At 35.5% G+C, this 18,958-nt stretch overlaps 2 protein-coding genes across 5 annotated transcripts in view; one reads left to right on the top strand and one right to left on the bottom strand.

Annotated features, from left to right (window-relative positions):
* Positions 1-1,498, top strand: part of LOC114296257 (beta-galactosidase 6) — a 54,824-nt gene extending 53,326 nt beyond the window's left edge. For 2 of the 3 annotated variants that reach the window (XR_014341000.1, XM_082888580.1), the window contains 2 exons: positions 209-536; positions 1,113-1,498. Coding sequence is in view for 2 of the 3 variants with exons in the window: in XM_082888580.1 (XP_082744706.1) it covers positions 209-536; positions 1,113-1,223 (439 nt within the window). In the remaining variant the exon portion in view is untranslated. The remainder of the gene's footprint in view (positions 1-208; positions 537-1,112) is intronic. The other variant, XM_082888581.1, reaches the window with a different exon arrangement.
* Positions 1,499-3,881: 2,383 nt separating this feature from the next.
* Positions 3,882-14,715, bottom strand: LOC114296237 (oxidoreductase, zinc-binding dehydrogenase family protein). 2 transcript variants are annotated; one of them, XM_028240522.2, is made up of 6 exons: positions 14,201-14,715; positions 12,849-13,028; positions 12,170-12,251; positions 11,974-12,081; positions 11,371-11,529; positions 3,882-4,325 (listed from the first exon to the last, which is right to left on the bottom strand). In XM_028240522.2, the coding sequence occupies exons 1-6, from the start codon at positions 14,450-14,452 to the stop codon at positions 4,129-4,131; spliced, it is 978 nt and encodes a 325-aa protein (XP_028096323.2). In that variant the 5' UTR covers positions 14,453-14,715; the 3' UTR covers positions 3,882-4,128. The 2 variants fall into 2 exon arrangements, with proteins under 2 accessions (XP_028096323.2, XP_028096324.2); XM_028240523.2 differs by lacking the exon at positions 11,371-11,529.
* Positions 14,716-18,958: the final 4,243 nt, after the last annotated feature.

The raw sequence follows: 18,958 nt of genomic DNA, 5'->3' as shown, positions 1-18,958 counted from the left end.
TGAGCCTTGAAAAGCCTAAAGTCAACCTTATAAAAGCCAAACATGATGGATACAAATTGATGATTAAATTAGGATGGATATTAAATGTTTCTATGCAAGTATTTTATGTTGTTTCTGTAAAGTTATCTAAAACCATCTAATCCGTTGCATTTATCTTGAGAGCTTATTAGTATAATTTTACGAGTATGTGGAGATAAATTATATCCAGGTATCATATCCCACGCACTTGGGTACATTCTGGTGAGAACTTACTGGTTCTCCATGAAGAGCTTGGTGGCGATCCTTCAAAAATTTCCGTGTTGACACGAACTGGGCAAGAGGTTTGTGCACACGTGTCAGATTCTGATCCTCTGCCAGCTGATGCTTGGAAATCAAATTTGGAATTTGTGTCTCAAAGTCCTGAAGTTCGACTGGCTTGTGAACAAGGATGGCAAATTACTTCAATTGCTTTCGCAAGCTTTGGGACTCCTACAGGACATTGTGGTGCATTCAGTCTAGGAAGTTGTCATATCGATGTGTTGTCAATTGTTGAGCAGGTAACAGAGGTCTTTCATGTTCATGTTTAACCTAAAAACACCAAGATTGGATTTGTTAGATCTTTTTACACATCCAATTAAAACCACAAAAAAAACACCCTGTCCTTGCTTGTATTTTCAACTCTCTAAACCACAAACAGAGCATTGCCAAATTTTTATTTTTGAACCAAACAAGCATTACACATTCTCTTGTAAATTCATCTGAGGAAGGTTTATGTTTCCATTATTTGAATGATTTTTTCCGAGAATGTTGATCTTACAACTTTTCAAAATCCTAAAATAATCTTATCCAATCTGTTACAAGAGAACCAAATCACTTCTTTTTCTTGAAGTTTCCTATCAGGCCGTGGAGGTACCCTTTTGTGCACACCACGAGTGTTTACAATGTCTGCCTGATACATATGATCCATGCAATTTTATTGAACTAGTGTCTCAAAGACATGAATTTTCTTCTTTTGGTTTTTTGTTTTTTTTTTTTTTGCGCCACGGTTAAACCTTCATGCTCAATATTTGTTTTACACTGGCTAGCTCTTTCTAGTAATTCATTCATACTAACATGTATGGTTTGCACTGCAGGCGTGCATTGGCCAACAAGGATGTTCAATTTCTGTCTCAACATCTCAGCTAGGGGACCCTTGTCCTGGAGTGTCGAAAAGCTTAGCAATCGAAGCCCTTTGTAGCAGCTAAATTTCCTCTTCCTACTCTTGTGCTTCGATGTATGAAAATTTGAGAATGATGAATCTGTGACATGAACTTCGATGGTTTGATAAGTTTGAATTGTGATTTTCATTTTGCATAGTGTGGTGAAACTGGCTAGTCAAAGCTCCAAAAGTTTCACATAGTACTTATAAGTATGCTGAGCTCAAATAAATATAGTTCTTGTAATTCTGTGAAGCCAATGGCTGGTTAGTCATTTTGTTGCAATTAACGAACCATATTTAAATAAATCAATTTTCATGTGATGGTGGGTCTCATTAAAATTTCGGTATAGCTGCATGTATCTTGCCTTCTATATATCTCCCTTTAGCATCATTTTATAAGAGCCTCATGTATTGAGTTGTCTTCCTTTTATGACTAATATTTTTTTTTCCTTTTTCTATGTTTGAAATAAATTCTTTTTCTTTTTGTGAAAAAAAATGTATGAAATATTTGAATGGGTAGTAGTTGCATTAGGACATCTCTGGGACTATTGTATAATTTTTCCTTTAAATTTGTGTGTTAAAAGTGTATTACATGACAAAATATATAAAAGTGAAACCTAATTTTGTATGTTAGGTACTAGTATAGAGAGTGAGTGGATATTATATAGTAAGTGTGCTGAAGTGTGCATTATATGAGAATGCAATCCACTTAAATGTAAATAAATATGTACATAAAACAAAATGATTAAAAACTAGAGAAAATTGGTGATAAATCTGATTTAGAGAACCTCTAAGGCATTAGATCTAGTGGATATTTTTTGTTAGTGAGAAGAAGTCCATGTTTTGTGAAATAGTATGGTGAGAAGTCCGTTAGGACATTTATTTTCAATTTTATCCCTTGATTTTTTTTATCTGTTTGACTTTTCGTTTTCTATCTATTCAATTTTTTTACCCTATGTATTTAAATATTTGTCTAAATAAAATTCTATTTGCCCAATTTTGTCTACCTATTTAATTTTTTGTCCATCTGTTCAATTTTCCACCCTATTTGAACAGATCTATTATCTTATGTGTTGAAAATCAACTATAACAGATCTGTTTAAAACAAATCTGTTCTATTTGTTCAAAGTTTTATTATTTTCCTAATGTTCAAAACTTTCATCTCTCTCCTCTATCTATTGCAATCTATTTATTCTTCATTATTCACTATCTGTTAAAATCATAAACAAAGATTCATCATCATCAGAGCACAGATTCATCATCATCATCATCAACAACAACAAAATTAATATTCTGAACATTCATACTGAATATGAGAGGGAAAATGCCACTTTAAAAATCTATAAGAAAATTTTGTGACTTTCATTGTTCCTCAAAATGTAAAACCACAAGTAGAGAGAGAGAGAGAGAGAGAGAGAGAGTGGTTTACAGAATAGAGAAGAAGAGTAGAGTAGCACAACTTCACTACAGAGAAAGACCTAGTCAATGTTGATTCTGAAATTGCAGTGACTTAGGGTTTTTAATTGGGGAAACACATTAAATCCTAGTGAAAGCTGCAAATTAGAATTCATGAGTGAAAGAAGAGTACAAATCACTGTTGAGCACTAGGTTAAGTTTTAGATTTTTTTTTTTCCCTGGAATCTGGGAACTGAAATTTGTTCTAATAGATACTTGGAATTTCTGAAGATTAGTTAAAAGTCAGGAAATTTGAGGAAGCAATTAAATTTAGAGTGTACAATTTGTGAGAAGAAAATTATCTAGAGAAATGGCAGAAAATGGAGCAGAAATCAGTCTTTGGCATTGACACCAAGATGATCTGCGACTTTTGTCTTAACGGTCTTTGTTGTTGTTTCCTCGGTGGTGGAGCGATCGATTCATTGCATAAATAATGTAAGTCGAAATTCGGCATTTAGCTTTTGAGGTACAAACCTCCATTTCAAACCCTAGTTATGCTTCGATCGACAATTTGTTGATATGTCGATTTTTCTAGATTTCTTATCTCTCTAGATCTGTCCATAATAGATTGTTAGATGTTCGATCTAAGATCATCGAAGATGGCAGCGAACTTCGTCGCGGGTGAGGGTCAAGGGAGAGAAATGATGATGATCAACGTCGATACCAGATCTGCGCGGTAGAAGAAGGGACAGCAACGCCGGTAAATGTGGATGAGATCGGCAAAGGGGAGAGAGAGAGAGATCTGAGTGAGGGCGACGACAATGAGTGATGATAAGATCTTCGGAGAAGAGAGGAACACGGTGGTGTTAACGGATGAGAGATGCTTGGTAGAGAGAGGAAGATGAGGAGTGAGAATAAAATAAATTCAACAGATAATAGTTTGTATATTGTGAGAATGCATGTGAATGAGAAAGGGTATTATGGTCATGTTCAATAAAAGCTTGTCCTTATGGACATGAAATTTTAGCGCCAAGACTGTTCAACAAAGAAAATTTAATTTTAGACTTTTGACCCAAGCGTCCTAAAAACTATATATATATATATACAAATAAATAAATAACAATGGGCCCACCACCAATGTCGCTACCCTACCACCTACCGCACCACCACACCAGCACAACCACTACCATAAGCTAGTAGCACATCAATTTCCAAATAGCAAAAACATTTTTAAATATATAGTTTTTCTTTTTCACAAGTGAAAACATTTTCTCCAAAACAAACTCAGCCTACATAACTAGTTAAGAAATTTAACTAAAATCTTACAATTTCCCTTGCAAGTTTCAAATTCTTCCCTTGATCACATACAAACCAAGATTCCAACACATTTAAAAACAAAAACAAAAGATACCAAGTACAAAATGTAAATGAAGTTCATAACTAATAGAAATGTCATACTTAAACAAATAACACAATTATGTTCTATTACAGTATGCTCATGAGGAGGTACACAATCACTTCATCATTCACTTGATACACAAAGATCATCCAATGTATCATGGGATAAGGAGTATTTTTCCGATATGCTTGCTAGTTTCAATAAGCCGGTGACTCTCTGCTGCTTCGGATAATGGAAGATATGTATACACAACTGGTTTGACCTTGCCTGCCACAATTGCTGGCCAAACATTCTTCTCCACTTCGCTCACAATTGCAGCTTTGTTTTCTAGACTTCTGTAGCGCAACCCAGCCGCTGCATATGGAGAATTGCAATTTTGTGTAAAACTAATCTAGTTTACTGTCTGAAAGTACATATTCAATTGTGGTAATAGTTTCACAACACTGAAAAATTAGAGAAGAATGATTATAAAAAAGAGGATAATACTGGAAAGAATAGTGAAAAGGGAGTTTCCTTGAGTCGGTAAGGTTGTGTTTCGATCAACGATTTGAGAAGTAATTTGCAGAGGGGAAAATGAATAAATAAAAGCTAAACTTTTTATTCACTTTTCCTTTCTGTTCCTTTTTCCTTTCCCTCCATAAATCTATAATCCAAAAGACTAAGGGGTTGGCCTGGTGATTGAGGCGCTCCCTTACCAGGTGAGTGATACTTGGGTTCGAGTCGTACTGATGCACTACGCAACTTCCCTTTCCCTTATCCCCTTCCTACCAATCCAAACACAGCCTAAAAGTAGAAGACTGGTGAGAGATGATGAAAACAACACTAGGAATCCTAATATAAAAAGAATACCAGATGCATGAGCATGGGAATGACAAACAAAGTTACAAAGGACCCAAAGCGAAGTGAATTTTGCCTAATGATGTAAACATAAAGGAACCCTCTATTTCTCATAGCTTTTACAAATATTACAAAGAGGTGAACATTCCTCTAGTACTCGAGAATAGGGAAATACTCGAGGACAAGACCCTTAGATCTCAACAGACGTTGCCATGGTTTTCCTATGTATATTACCAAATTCATCCCGCGTATGCCACCCAATATCACTAACCCCAAACAAGTATTATAATATTATTATTTCTAACTCCACCAACACACAAAACATCAGGTTTCAAGCATAGACGTTTAAAAGGTTGTAATGTAACCAGTGCACAAGGCTCCTGCTTAAAATTATGGGTTTGTTTGGTTTGGTTTTCAAAAACTGTGTTCAGATTTATTGTTTTTCATATGCACTTAATCTACATGCACATAAAAAGTAAAGTATATATGAAAAAAATTGAGAGAAAAAATTCACTAAAGACAAAAAATTGCAAAAGTGTGCTGACTTTTTTTTTTGGTTTTTTTTTTTTATATTTAGTGATCTTTTTTTCTTTTTTTAAAGATCTAGACTAGGTGCACCTAAAACAAATGACTAAACTCTGCAAAAACTTTATTAAAGATAATAATAATAAAAAAAAAGGGGTCAGAAACCAGTTTTTGAAAGATCAAACCAAACAAACCCATTCACCAAAACTCCAATATTTCAATGTTTTTTTTGTTTTCTTTTATCTTTAGTGATCTTTTTTCGTATTTTAGTCTCCTTTTTTCAAAGATCTCGATTAGGTGCACCTAAAACAAATGACTAAACTCTGAAAAAAGTTCTTTAAAGATAGAAAAAAAAGGAAGTCAGAAAACAAATTTTCAAAAATCAAACCAAACAAACCCATATTTTTGTTAGCATATTATATTAAGTGATAGCATTTTGTATTCGCCGAAAGGCACACTAGGGTCTGTCTGTAATCACTGTAATCAGCACTCAGGGATAGCACTCAGGGATCATCTTGTAAATTGCATTTCTTGTAAACCCTAATCATCTTTTATAAATAGGGGGTGATATTCTGTCATTCCCCAAGCTGGTTACCCAAGCTTCATGGTATCAGAGCAGAGCTCTAGGGTTAGGGTTCAAAACCGTACCTAGTTGGATCATCTGCTTCGTCGATCTTCAGCCATCGTCTTCATCAGCCGCTTCGTCTTCATCAGCCGATTGGATCATCTGCTTCGTCTTCGTTGATCTCCTGCTTCGCCGATCTCCTCAGGTCCTCAGCTCGTCTTCGTCTCCTCAGCTCTGTCGTCTCCGTCACTCGTCGCCCTCTTCGTCTCCGTCAGCTCTGTCGTCGTCGTCCCTCGTCGTCCTCACCGTGGTATACTCTCCAACTCTAGTCTATGTATAAATATATAGATATATATATATATAAATAGCCTGATATATATATATATATAAATAGCCTGATATATATATATTTATATATAAATATATGTATATATCCTGATATCTACATAAATTAATCAAAAAAAAAAAAAAAAAAAAAAAAAAAAACATCAAAAATCAAAAATAAAAAATAAAAAAAAAAAAAAAACAATCAAAAAAAAAAAAAAAAAAAAAAAATGGTTTCTTAATTTTGTTATATCTTTATAGTGGTCATTGTGCCTGTTATATCACTACCACCTTCCAGGTTTGTGATTACCCCTAGTTGTGTTGCGGGTTCGGTAGTATTGTATCCATGACAGACTCCACCAGTGTGTCTCCTTCTTCTCAAACATCAAAGAGTGAGAGTCCCATTCTACCTACTGCCATGATTGAGAATCCCAACCCTAGTCTGAAAATCACCACCTCTCTATTTAATGGTCAGAACTACCTAGCATGGTCCCAAAGTTTGACTATGTTTTTGAAGAGCAGAGGGAAGATGGGATATGTTGATGGCAGGATACAGGCCCCTAGTACCACTGACTCAAGTTATGAACAATGGGAGATTACCAACTCTTTAATTATGAGTTGGCTTATCCATTCGATGGTTCCAGAACTTGGTGAGGGCTACTTGTCTATGGAGACTGCCCAGGATGTTTGGGAGGCTGTGGCTGTTACCTATTCCCGCAAAGGGAATTTTTCACAGGCATTTGAGTTGCGCCGTTCTATTGAGAGCACACTTCAGGGGGAGCAAACTGTTCTTCAGTACTTCACTTTCCTCACCAACGGCTGGAAACGCCTTGATCACCTGGAAGACTATAAGCCCGTTTGCCCTACTGATTCTATCGGGTACAAGAAGTTCATCGCACGGGAACGGGTCTTTAAATTTTTGGCCGGCCTAAATGTGGAGTATGATCCAGTTAGGGGTCGGGTTCTGAGTATGGATACTCTTCCTTCACTTCAGGAGGCATTTTCCTATGTACAAAATGAGGAGAGTCGCCGGTCTGCTATGATGTCCCCTGTCTCTACTGACCGTTCCGCATTACTGTCTACTCCTCGAGATGGCCTCAGTCTGCCTCATCCGTCTGCTGCTAAGGAGTCTGTCTTTTGTGATTATTGCAAGAAGCCGCGGCATACTCGTGAGACGTGTTGGAAGCTTCATGGGACTCCCTCCGGGGGTCGCAGTGATAGGTCTAGTTCTCGAGGAGGTCGATCAGGTCCATCTAGGGGACGTGGTTCCTATTCCCGGGCTCATCAGTCTAGTGCCGTTGATACCCTTGATACTACTTCTACTTCTGTTACCCAAGCTTCTGATACTGAGCTGGAGGATGCTTTGCGCCAATTGTTGGACCGCCGATCTTCTACTGCTCTCAGTACCGCTTCCTCGTCCTTTGCCCGCTCAGGTAACTTAGCATCTTCTCCTTGTGCTTTTCTGTGTCATACATCTTTGCCTTGGATTATTGATTCTGGTGCCTCAGATCATATGTCTGGCTCCGCTGATCTTTTCTCTGTCTATAAGCCCTCTTCAGGTCAGGACAAAGTTAGGATTGCCGATGGAACTGTTTCTTCCATTTCTGGCAAAGGTTTAGTCCAAGTCACTCCTACCATACATCTATCTTCTGTTCTCCATGTCCCCAAGTTTTCTGTTAATCTATTATCCTTAAGTCGTCTTACCCAGGATTTGAATTGTCGTGTGACGTTTTTTCCTGATCATTGTCTTTTTCAGGACCTTGTCACGGGGAGGACGATTGGCAGTGGTAGTGCAGCAAATGGTCTCTACTTCCTAGATCAACCGGACAAACTTGCTTATTCTTCCACCACGTCTTCTACTACCCCCGCTGATGTATGGCTATGGCATCGGCGTCTTGGGCATCCCTCCTTTCATTTACTTAAGCATTTATTTCCTTCTAGTTTCGCAAATCATCATGTGTCTGACTTTCTTTGTGAGTCTTGTCAACTTGGAAAACAACATAGAGCTTCTTTTGCTCCCAGTTTGAATAAAAGTTTTGTTCCTTTTTCATTAATACATTCTGATGTTTGGGGTCCCTCTCGTGTTCTGTCTGTGAAAGGTCATCGCTGGTTTGTTACATTTATTGATGATTTTTCTCGTGCTACTTGGGTGTATCTCATGAAAGATAAAAGTGAGGTTTTCTCTGTGTTTCGCACTTTTCATAAGATGATTTGTACTCAGTTTGGGGCCACTATCAAAATCTTTCGTTCTGATAATGGCGGGGAATACATCGATTCTGGGTTAGGACAATATTTCTCTACTCATGGCATTATCCATCAGACCTCTTGCCCAAATACCCCTCAACAGAATGGGGTGGCCGAACGCAAAAATCGGCATCTTCTTGACATGGCTCGGTGCATGTGTTTTTTTATGCATGTGCCTCGACCCTATTGGGGCGACGCTGTTCTCACCGCTGCCCATCTTATTAATCGTCTCCCTACCCAGGTCTTGGCCAAACAGGCTCCGCTTCACGTCCTCCTCGGTTCTCAGTCCTTGTTTTCTATTCCTCCTAAAATATTTGGTTGTGTCTGTTTTGTCCACAATCACTCTCCCTCTCGAGGTAAGTTGGACCCTCGCTCCCTCAAGTGTGTTTTCCTTGGTTACTCTCCTACTCAAAAGGGGTATAAATGTTACCACCCTTCGTCTCGTAAGTGGTTTGTGTCCATGGATGTCACTTTCTTTGAATCCCAGTCCTATTTCTTGTCCTCTCCGGTGTCACCGTCCTCATTTCCGGGGGAGCCTTGGTGTGAAGTGAGTCCTGTGCCTCCTATGGTGGAACCAGTTGTTCTTGCACCACCCTCTACTACTGTGCTTCCTATGGTGGAACCAGTTGTTCTTGAACCCCCCTCTTCTACTAGGACTATAGAACCCACTGTCACCAAGAATACGGACGGGCATGTTTATGTCCGGGACATAGACAGAAAACAAGTTAACTGGATACACGGGACCGTTTCTGCTACCCCACTGCCATCGCCTGCTTCTGATGAGAGTCGAGGTAATTTTGAATCTCTCGAGTCCATTGATCTTGATGTTCCTATTGCCAAGAGGAAGGGTGTGAGATCTTGTACTCAACATCCTATCTCACAGTTTGTATCATACTCTCATTTGTCATCCTCATATAGAGCGTTTGTGTCCAATATTTCCTCTGTTAGCATTCCTAACCATTTTCAGGATGCTCTTGCTACCTCTGAATGGAAACTAGCCATGATTGAGGAAATGAAAGCACTTAGGAAGAATGGCACTTGGGAATTAACTGAGTTACCTCCGGGCAAACGACCTGTGGGATGTAAATGGGTATATACTGTGAAACACAAAGCAGATGGGTCTATTGAGCGTTACAAGGCAAGACTTGTGGCAAAAGGGTTTACTCAGACATATGGCATTGATTATCAGGAGACCTTCGCACCTGTGGCTAAAATGAATTCAGTCAGAATACTTCTCTCTCTAGCAGCTAATCTAGATTGGCCGCTTTATCAGTTTGATGTCAAGAATGCTTTTCTCCATGGTGACCTCGAAGAAGAAGTATATATGGACATTCCTCCGGGTTTTGAGGATCATCAAACAGAAGGCAAAGTATGCAAACTTCGGAAGTCATTATATGGTCTCAAACAGTCTCCAAGGGCTTGGTTTGAGAGATTCACTCAGGCTATGATTAAATATGGCTTCAAACAAAGTCAGGCAGATCACACATTGTTTGTGAAACATTCCTCACACGGTAAGACTACAGCACTTATTGTTTATGTAGATGACATAGTTCTTACAGGCAATGATAGTGGGGAAATACCTCTGTTGAAGAAATATTTAGCTAAAGAGTTTGAAATCAAAGACTTGGGCAGCTTGAAGTATTTTCTGGGCATTGAAGTTGCTCGCTCTAAGGATGGGATATTTATTTCACAGAGAAAATATGTGCTTGACCTGTTGAAGGAAACTGGGATGCTTGGTTGCAAGGCATGTGCCACCCCCCTGGAACCCAATCAGAAATTAGGGGATAATGAAGGAGGAGAAGTTGTGGATAAGGGGAGCTATCAACGATTAGTGGGAAAGCTCATTTACCTCTCTCACTCCCGTCCTGATATTGCTGTTGCTGTCAGTATAGTTAGTCAGTTTATGCATGCTCCTCATCAGATTCACCTTGAGGCTGTCATGAGAATCTTGAGGTATTTGAAGTCTGCTCCTGGTAAGGGTCTGTATTTTTCAAAGTATGATCATCTTCGTGTAGAAGCCTATACAGATGCTGACTGGGCTGGGTCAGTAACTGATAGGAGATCAACTTCAGGGTATTGCACTTTTGTTGGCGGCAACCTAGTTACTTGGAGGAGTAAGAAACAGAATGTGGTTGCCAGGTCAAGCGCAGAAGCTGAGTTTAGAGCTATGGCACAAGGTGTGTGTGAACTTTTGTGGATCAAATTATTGTTGCATGATCTAGGTATTGATCAGACGGACTCCATGCGGTTATACTGTGACAATAAGGCCGCCATCAACATCGCTCACAATCCAGTTCAACATGACAGGACAAAACATGTTGAGATTGATCGCCACTTCATTAAGGAGAAACTCACTAGTGGTATCATTTGTACTCCCTTTGTCCAGTCAGGTGAACAACTTGCTGACATTCTCACCAAGGGAATTGGGAATAAACCATTTCATGACATCGTAGGCAAGCTGGGCATGATAGATATCTTCGCACCAGCTTGAGGGGGAGTGTTAGCATATTATATTAAGTGATAGCATTTTGTATTCGCCGAAAGGCACACTAGGGTCTGTCTGTAATCACTGTAATCAGCACTCAGGGATAGCACTCAGGGATCATCTTGTAAATTGCATTTCTTGTAAACCCTAATCATCTTTTATAAATAGGGGGTGATATTCTGTCATTCCCCAAGCTGGTTACCCAAGCTTCAATTTTCACCAAGACTCCAATATTAAATGACACCAGATGCTTGCAAATAAAACTACACCTTCGAGATCTTTCATTAAAACAAATTGAATCTCTCTTTTAGTTTGGCATGAGGACATGATAATATTGTATAGAAAAATGAAATGGAAGCACACAACTGTAATTATATTGGTAAATCCTACAAACATATGGACAAGGCTTGAGTACATACATTGCACTGTGAGGCGCCTTGCCAGCATACCCGAAAGATTTACTTCTGTTACTGATCCACCCATAAAACCAATAATAAAAAGTCTCCCATCAAAGTTTAGGCTGTCTATGTTACGCTGAAAGTAGGGTCCTCCAACACTATCCAATATAACATCAACACCTGTTGTCGAACATTTTGAGGTTAAAAATTGTTATACGCATACTGTAGAAAAGATTAGATTTTCTATTCTTAAATCGATGTGATATGAGAAAAGGAGATGTCTAAATGTCTTTCTAGATTCTAAGAAGCAGATGTTGCATTAAGCGCAGCGGTTTCAGGTAAAATTAAGGGTTAATTACACCAAGACCGCCTCAACTATTAACGAATATCGCCTACTTCCCTCATCAATGAATCCATACATATTGACCCCTCAACTATAAAAACCGTACAAATGCCTCCATTATGGAGGTGGTTTGGAGGGTGAAAGTGATACATTTTTATAGTTGAAACGATCAGAATGTATGGATTCATAGGTGAGTGGGTAAGGTGATATTGGCTAATAATTGAGAGGGTCTTACTGTAATTAAACCTAAAATCAATTTTTTTATGCCAAAGAGAATACACCTTTCCCTTGTGTTTCTTCCTTCACACGTGCAACGAAATCTTCAGTCTTGTAGTTGATGCACACGTCAGCTCCAAGATCCTTGCAAGCAGCTAATTTTTCCTCACTTCCTGATGAAAAAATCGTCAAAGATTAACGCAATCATAAAACTAATGCAATGCCTCAAACATGCCATGAGATAAAAATGTGTTACCAAACCTGCTGTGACAAACACTTTGGCTCCTTGGTATTTGGCTATTTGGATTGCAAATGTACCAATCCCACTAGAGCCTCCATGTATCTGAAATATACAAGTCCTCTCAGTAAATAGCTTCAAGTGAGACATCGATTGTAAGATTGGACAACAATAGTGTGATAAATTGAAGGATAACAGAGAGCATATACAAACACAGATATGAGATTACCAATGTACATAATTATTTTGTCACGCTAACTTACCGTGATGAGCATCCAAGTGTTGTCTTCATTTGAATGATTTAAATAATCATGCTATGGCTTCACTTTTTTTTACTAGTCCATCTCAATAATCAAACACATAACTAACTTCAAATGTAAAGGCTCAAAACTAGGAAACCAAAAAACTACAAGTGTAAGGCTCACAATTTTCTTACTACTCTAAGAAAGTTCAGCAAATCTAACCTTAACCTGACAATTGTAACATGTTCGATATGTATCAATTTTTTTCCCTTTTATTTAATCAAAAGCTTCAATTCAACTAATCTTACATTTCCAAAGATATAAAGATAGAGAGATATTCCTCAAAATTAAGTATTGCAAGTAGCATTGCAATTCCAATGGCTTATATTATTTGTTACTGCAAGAAACAAAATGGTATAAAATAATGCTCATGAGAAAATAGAATGGGTTCATAAATTACCAGGAATGTTTCTCCTGCGGATAGCCGGCTCATCATAAAGACAGTTGACCAAACAGTGCATGCCACTTCGGGCAAACTAGCAGCATCTTTAAGAGAAACACCAGCTGGAACAGGAAGAACTTGTCCAGCTGGTACAGCCACCTTCTCAGCATACCCTCCTCCACTAAGAAGAGCACATACCTGCAAACCACTAAGTATATTACTGAGAAAGCTTACAAGATTTTCCTTCCAAGAATGTATTAGAAAGGGTTGAGAACCAACAAGAGAACCAACAGCTCAACAACTCTATTTCATAGTTAGCTTATCTCATAGAAGAGGAAGAGATGGATGTTTCAGCATTTAAACTAATTGTCAAACCTCTCAACGCTTTTAGGCTTCGCTCAGTAAAATGGCCAATCTATTCAGAAGTTTTCAGTGGCTAAACTGGGGTAGGTTCATAGATTATAATATTAAAACTGGATTACGAAGTACTAACGAATCAAAATCAGTATACTTCCAAGTTCCAATAAGCTTTTCTTTCATGTACATATAAGCTATTCTTTTAGTTTTTTGGATAAGGACATTGAAAACAGCTATCACGTTAAATAAACTTCAGAAAAACGTTATTTATTCAAAAAAACAAAAATAAGTTCAATATTTCATTTTATTCTCTCTTCTCCTTCTCTCAGCATCCAAACATAGCACAAAGAAGCAAAACAGTGATTCAAAGGTGACAGTGAAGCTGGTAAAGTTTCGCAATGAAAGTAACACATTAAATTCAATAATCCAATTTCCTCTCCTCTCTTGTTTTCTCGGCAACAGCACAAGGCATAGAAGTTCAAAATCAAAACCAAGGTGTTTGATCAACCAACACAGAAGAAACTGTGTCTTTCCATGGAATTAGAAACCAGAAACACAATTTTTCATTTTCTTCTCTTTTCCTCACTTTCTCAGCAACCAAACAGTTGACCCAAATCCCAATCACAACACAAAAGATTTAAAAACCTAATTCCGTCTCTTTTCCTTCGTTTTCTCACCGAACAAACACAATGGACAAGATAAGAAAACAACCAAAGCATAATGGAGAAAATTCTTTCTTGTTAGAATTAAACAGCAGAATTCAAAAAACAAAATGTTAAATCTCATTTTCTCACTTTCTAGGCAACCAAACAAAGCATGAATTGACCAAAAACAAACCAAACAAGCAAATAAAAATCTCATGAGAATTAACACTTCCCATTAGAAATCCCCAATTTTCCTTTCTTAACTCAATCAATAAAACGAGGGTATTTGATCAAACAACCCAGAACCGTCAATTCAAACATTTTCCCGAGGAAACAAAAACCCAGATGAAATCGAGACTGGAATTTTACCTGATCACCGATTTTCCAGCAAGTGACATTCTTGCCGAGGGCCTGGATGGTTCCAGAACATTCGAGACCAAGAAAAGAACTGGAGCCCTTGGGAGGAGGGTACAGGCCTTTGCGTTGAATAGTGTCGGCTCTGTTGAGAGCTGTGGCTTCGACTCTGATGAGGACTTCGTCGTCTCCGAATTCTGGATCTTCCACCTCTTGTATTTGCAGGACTTCGGGGCCGCCTGGACTGCTTATCACTACGGCCTTCATTGTTGGTGTTGGTGTTGGTGTTGGTGTTGGTGGATATTGTTGGGGATTGAGAGAGAGAGAGAGAGGTTGAAGAACTCAACACGACTGTGTCAGTGTCACTGATGACTATTTACCGCTGCACTTCTTTGTCTTACGCCGTTTGGATCGCGAGAAGATGTGAGTAGATGAGAAAGAGTCCGGATCCTCTCCAGCCAACTACTGTGAAGGGCTGGTTTTGGCCACGCCACTTTAACTAAAGTCTACGGCTCAGATCAAGCTTGGTTAAAAAAAAATTGAATTTCATCCATTTTTTTTTTTCCTTTTTCTTCAAGATCATATTTTTCAGGAGTGATTATTCAATACTCTTAAAATATGGACACATAATATTTCATAAGATTTTGATTGATGGAGCGATGTAAGGACCCACAATTTATATTGGAGATATGGGAACAACATGGGGCTAAGTAATTAGTGATTGGCTTGGAGTATGGACACGTAGTGTTCCAAGAGTATTGAATAATTTCCTATTTTCTTCAGATAATATATATAGAGAGAGAGAACATCGAAGCTTTGGTGAACGACGATTGGCGGCGAATCGAAGTCGATATGTTCCTCTCTCCCTCAGTCTTATTCCGAAGATTTAAGCCGCAATTTCAAGCCCGAACCAGAGCTCCGGCAACCCCGCGAACTAGAGCCCCCGATTTGTATATTTTTTTCATTGATTTTTCCCCAAATAATCTGTCATTTTCAAAACTTGAACAATGATGGGTATTTCACATGGAGTGGTAGTGGATTGGGAAACAGAGGTTGGGATAAGAGAGAGAGTGGACAACTTGAAGGGTTGTTTTGGGATTTTGAGATCAAGAACTGAGAATATCAATGGCTAGCTTGATGATTTCTTTGATAAGATTGTTTAACGGTAAAGAAGCTCTTAGATTTATGCAGTCACAGCTAGAAAAGAGAAAAACAGACACAAAATCGAGAGAGAGAGAAGATAGAAGGAGAAGATTCAGTTCTGAGATTATTGTGTCTCAATCTTTCTATATAAGCATGAATAGATATATGTAATTGTATTTGTATGTATTATCTCAATCTTTCTATATAAGCATAAATAGATATATGTAATTGTATTTGTATGTATAGTTTCATTATCTGGGTTGGTTAAAATTTCTCTAATACAAGGTTTTTGATAGTGGGTAATCTTTCTATCTATGCATAAATAGATATGTAATTGTATTTGAAAGAAATCAGATTGGAAGAAGATGATCTTGAAGAAGTAGAGACAAGAAAACCAAAGAAATTCATTTTTTTTTTTTTAAACCAAACTTGATTTGAACCGTAGACTTTGGTCACTTTGACGTGGCCAAATCCTGACCCTTGACAAGAGGAATGGCTGGAGAAGTTGGCAGGAGAGGATCCGGACTCAATGAGACAAGAATATAAATAATTATAATTTTTTATAATTATGTTATGGGATTTTTTGGAATGATTTAAATTAGTGTTTCACCCGTGCTATATATAGATTTTATTTATAATTATTTGTTTATATGTGAATTGTGAATTTTAAATATTTTCTTTTTTTTTTCTTCTTTTTTTTGCACACGGAAAAATAAATATAACAAATGCAGCATATTTTCAATCAATTATTTTATGTTTGTTTATATTCAAAATTTAAAAATAATGAATGGGCAAAATTTATAACTAAATTAAGAAAAATTTTATTCCTAACGACATTTTTGTACTCCTATATAAATACTTAAAAAAATAAATCTAAAAAAGGTAATCAATATAATATTATACATTAAGTAAAAAAAAATGTTATTAACAATTATGCTTACATAAATTTACTATAATTTTAATTTCAAATTTAAAAAAAAATATTTTTAAAGCATTTTTTTAGCTAGTACCAAATAGAATTTTTTTAGTAAAAAGAAAAGTTATAAAATTTTGTTGCAAATTTTTAAATATTTACTGTTAAACATTTTATTCTACTTACTTGTTTGTTTACTTGCTTACTTTGGGAGTTTTGATCTTTGATCTTTGTTCCACATTTATCGTATTGTTTTTTTTTTTTTTCTTCTTGTTTAATTTTCGCATGATACTTCTTTCATAGTACATCTCCGAGTATATTAGTGAAAATATCATACACTTAAAATGCACAAAAATTACAATATATAGAAAAACAAAAAAGTAAATAATTTCCTAAAACTAAAACTACTTTAAGAAAAAATAAAAAATACAAAATAAAAACAAAAATGAAATTGTTTGTAATAGAAAATGATTTACTTATTTACTTATTAATTTTTAAAAATAAACTTTTAAAGAAAACAAAGAAAACTATATAAAAAAGTACAAAAATCAAATATAAAATATAATACAAAAAATAAATAAATTATAGGATTTTCAAGATGTGAGACTCACAAATAAATTTTGTAAAATTTTATCTATTCATATACTTTTTGTGCATATTTTTTGTATTTCTAATCCCGAGAATGACATTAAAATAATCTACACTTTTTGCATTAGGTCCATCTACTAGCTTTAGCAAACACAAATATAATAAATTACATAACATAAAACACAAACAATTGTGAGACAAAGTATCTAAAAATAAATAAAAGCAACGTTGAATGATGATGTAGAAGCACATCGGATGTTTTAATTGGAGGTATAACCAGATAAATCTCCATAGAAAAGGAAGACAACCTTTTATTTTTTATCACAACAATTACATATCTAAATATATAATTTTAATGTCGCTCACTCTTGCACACGTCTAATTCTCTATCAATATTAAAATGAATGCATGCACACAAAAAAAAAAAAAAAAACATTTGAAAAGACAAAAAGATGTGGTTTGAGACCTTTCAATTTGTTAAATTGTATTAATTAATAGTTATTAGGCTTCAATGGTTGAACTTCTAATATTTGTTAGCCATTAAAGTTGATTTCTTTGATTTCATCTATATTCATTTGATAATTTGAGAGTGAACACGTGTTAAGCCTTTACGCAAACAGTTGACACATTTTTTGAGCATTATTATTGAAATGCTCTTTTTTTTGTAATTGCAACCTGTTATATTTTAATAAAAAATTATATTTATTTTAGATATTTTTTTTAAATATAAATTATTTTTTTATATATTTTTTATAAAAATAATTTAGCAATCTCATCACTAACCATAGTGTATGAGAAAAGTTAAAAAGAGTGTGGCAATAGGTATGGAAGAAGTCAAAAAGGTTTGGGAAATTTAGCCCAAACCCCTCCATTGGACCCTTATTTAGTGAAGATGACAATCCAATTTATTTTGTTTTATAAACCCCTAAGGAGAAAACAAATAATTGAGTAAGGATAAAGTAAAATATTTTTTTTTTCTTGGATAATATTGCCAGAGTAACATTTTGCTGTGAATCAGAGTAACATGTTACTGTGAGACAGAATAACATGTTACTATCAAACAGAGTAACTGTTAAATAGAGTAATATGTTATTGTTTACATTAATTTCAATGGTAATAATTTTTTATTTTTAAAAATTTCATAGTCAACATAGATCTTATTTGATAGATCTTGATGAGATAATTCTGAAAATACTAATTTTATTACAAACTGACAACTACATGAAAAGTTATATTATTTTAAAGTTTAATATTTTGATAATAATTATATGTGTTAGATTTTTCAAGAATTTTTTTTTTTACACTTGTCCTTAAGGTATTAAAGACCAAATCCCTCAAAAGGCTTAGGAGTTGGGAGAAGTTCATAAATGTAGAGTTTTTTTTTTTTAAATAAAAAATTAAAAAATTAAGATTGGGATATTGGAGCTTCTACAAGACTTGTGGGTTGGAAACCCCTTTTTCCTTATATAATACTAGCATATCACCCGTGCTATGCACGGATTATGTTTATAATTATCTATATATGTGAATTGTGATTTTTAAATATATATATATATATATATATTTTAAATGTCTTCTTTTTTTACTTTTTTATATTATATTAAAGTTTATTATTTTGATAATAATCATATGTGTTAGACTTTTTAAGTAATTAAATGTCTTTTTTTTTTATTATATTATATTAAAGTTTAATATTTTGATAATAATCATATGTGTTGGATTTTTCAAGAATTTTTTTTTGCTTGTTCTTAATGCATTAAAATGTTATTATGAGGGATAATAATCATATGTGTTGGGACTTTTCAAGGAATTCATATGTGTTAGATTTTAAAGAATTTTTTTTTATGTTTGTTCTTAATGCATTAAAATGTTATTATGAGGGTAAGACTTGGGGGTTGGGAGAAATTAATAAATGTTTACAATTATCTATATATGTGAATTGCGATTTTTAAATGTCTTTTTTTTTTAAAATGTCTTCTTCTTTTCCTTTTTTATAATATATTAAAATTTAATATTTTGATAATAATCATATGTATTAGACTTTTCAAGGAATTAAATGACTTTTTTTTTATTATATTATATTAAAGTTTAATATTTTAATAATAATCATATCTGCTGGATTTTTCAAG

This window comes from Camellia sinensis, chromosome 9, assembly GCF_055761805.1.
Source record: "Camellia sinensis isolate YWXY chromosome 9, ASM5576180v1, whole genome shotgun sequence".
NCBI lineage: Eukaryota > Viridiplantae > Streptophyta > Magnoliopsida > Ericales > Theaceae > Camellia > Camellia sinensis.
This window is presented reverse-complemented; position numbering and strand designations above follow the sequence as displayed.

Excerpts from the sequence above, each read along its gene's own strand:
- LOC114296237 (XM_028240522.2), bottom strand. The coding sequence starts at position 14,452 with ATGAAGGCCGTAGTGATAAGCAGTCCAGGCGGCCCCGAAGTCCTGCAA. Across the intron at positions 12,252-12,848 it reads CCGCAGGAGAAACATTCCTG|ATACATGGAGGCTCTAGTGG; the intron begins GTAATTTATGAA and ends TGTATATTTCAG. Across the intron at positions 11,530-11,973 it reads GGAAGAAACACAAGGGAAAG|GTGTTGATGTTATATTGGAT; the intron begins GTGTATTCTCTT and ends GTTCGACAACAG.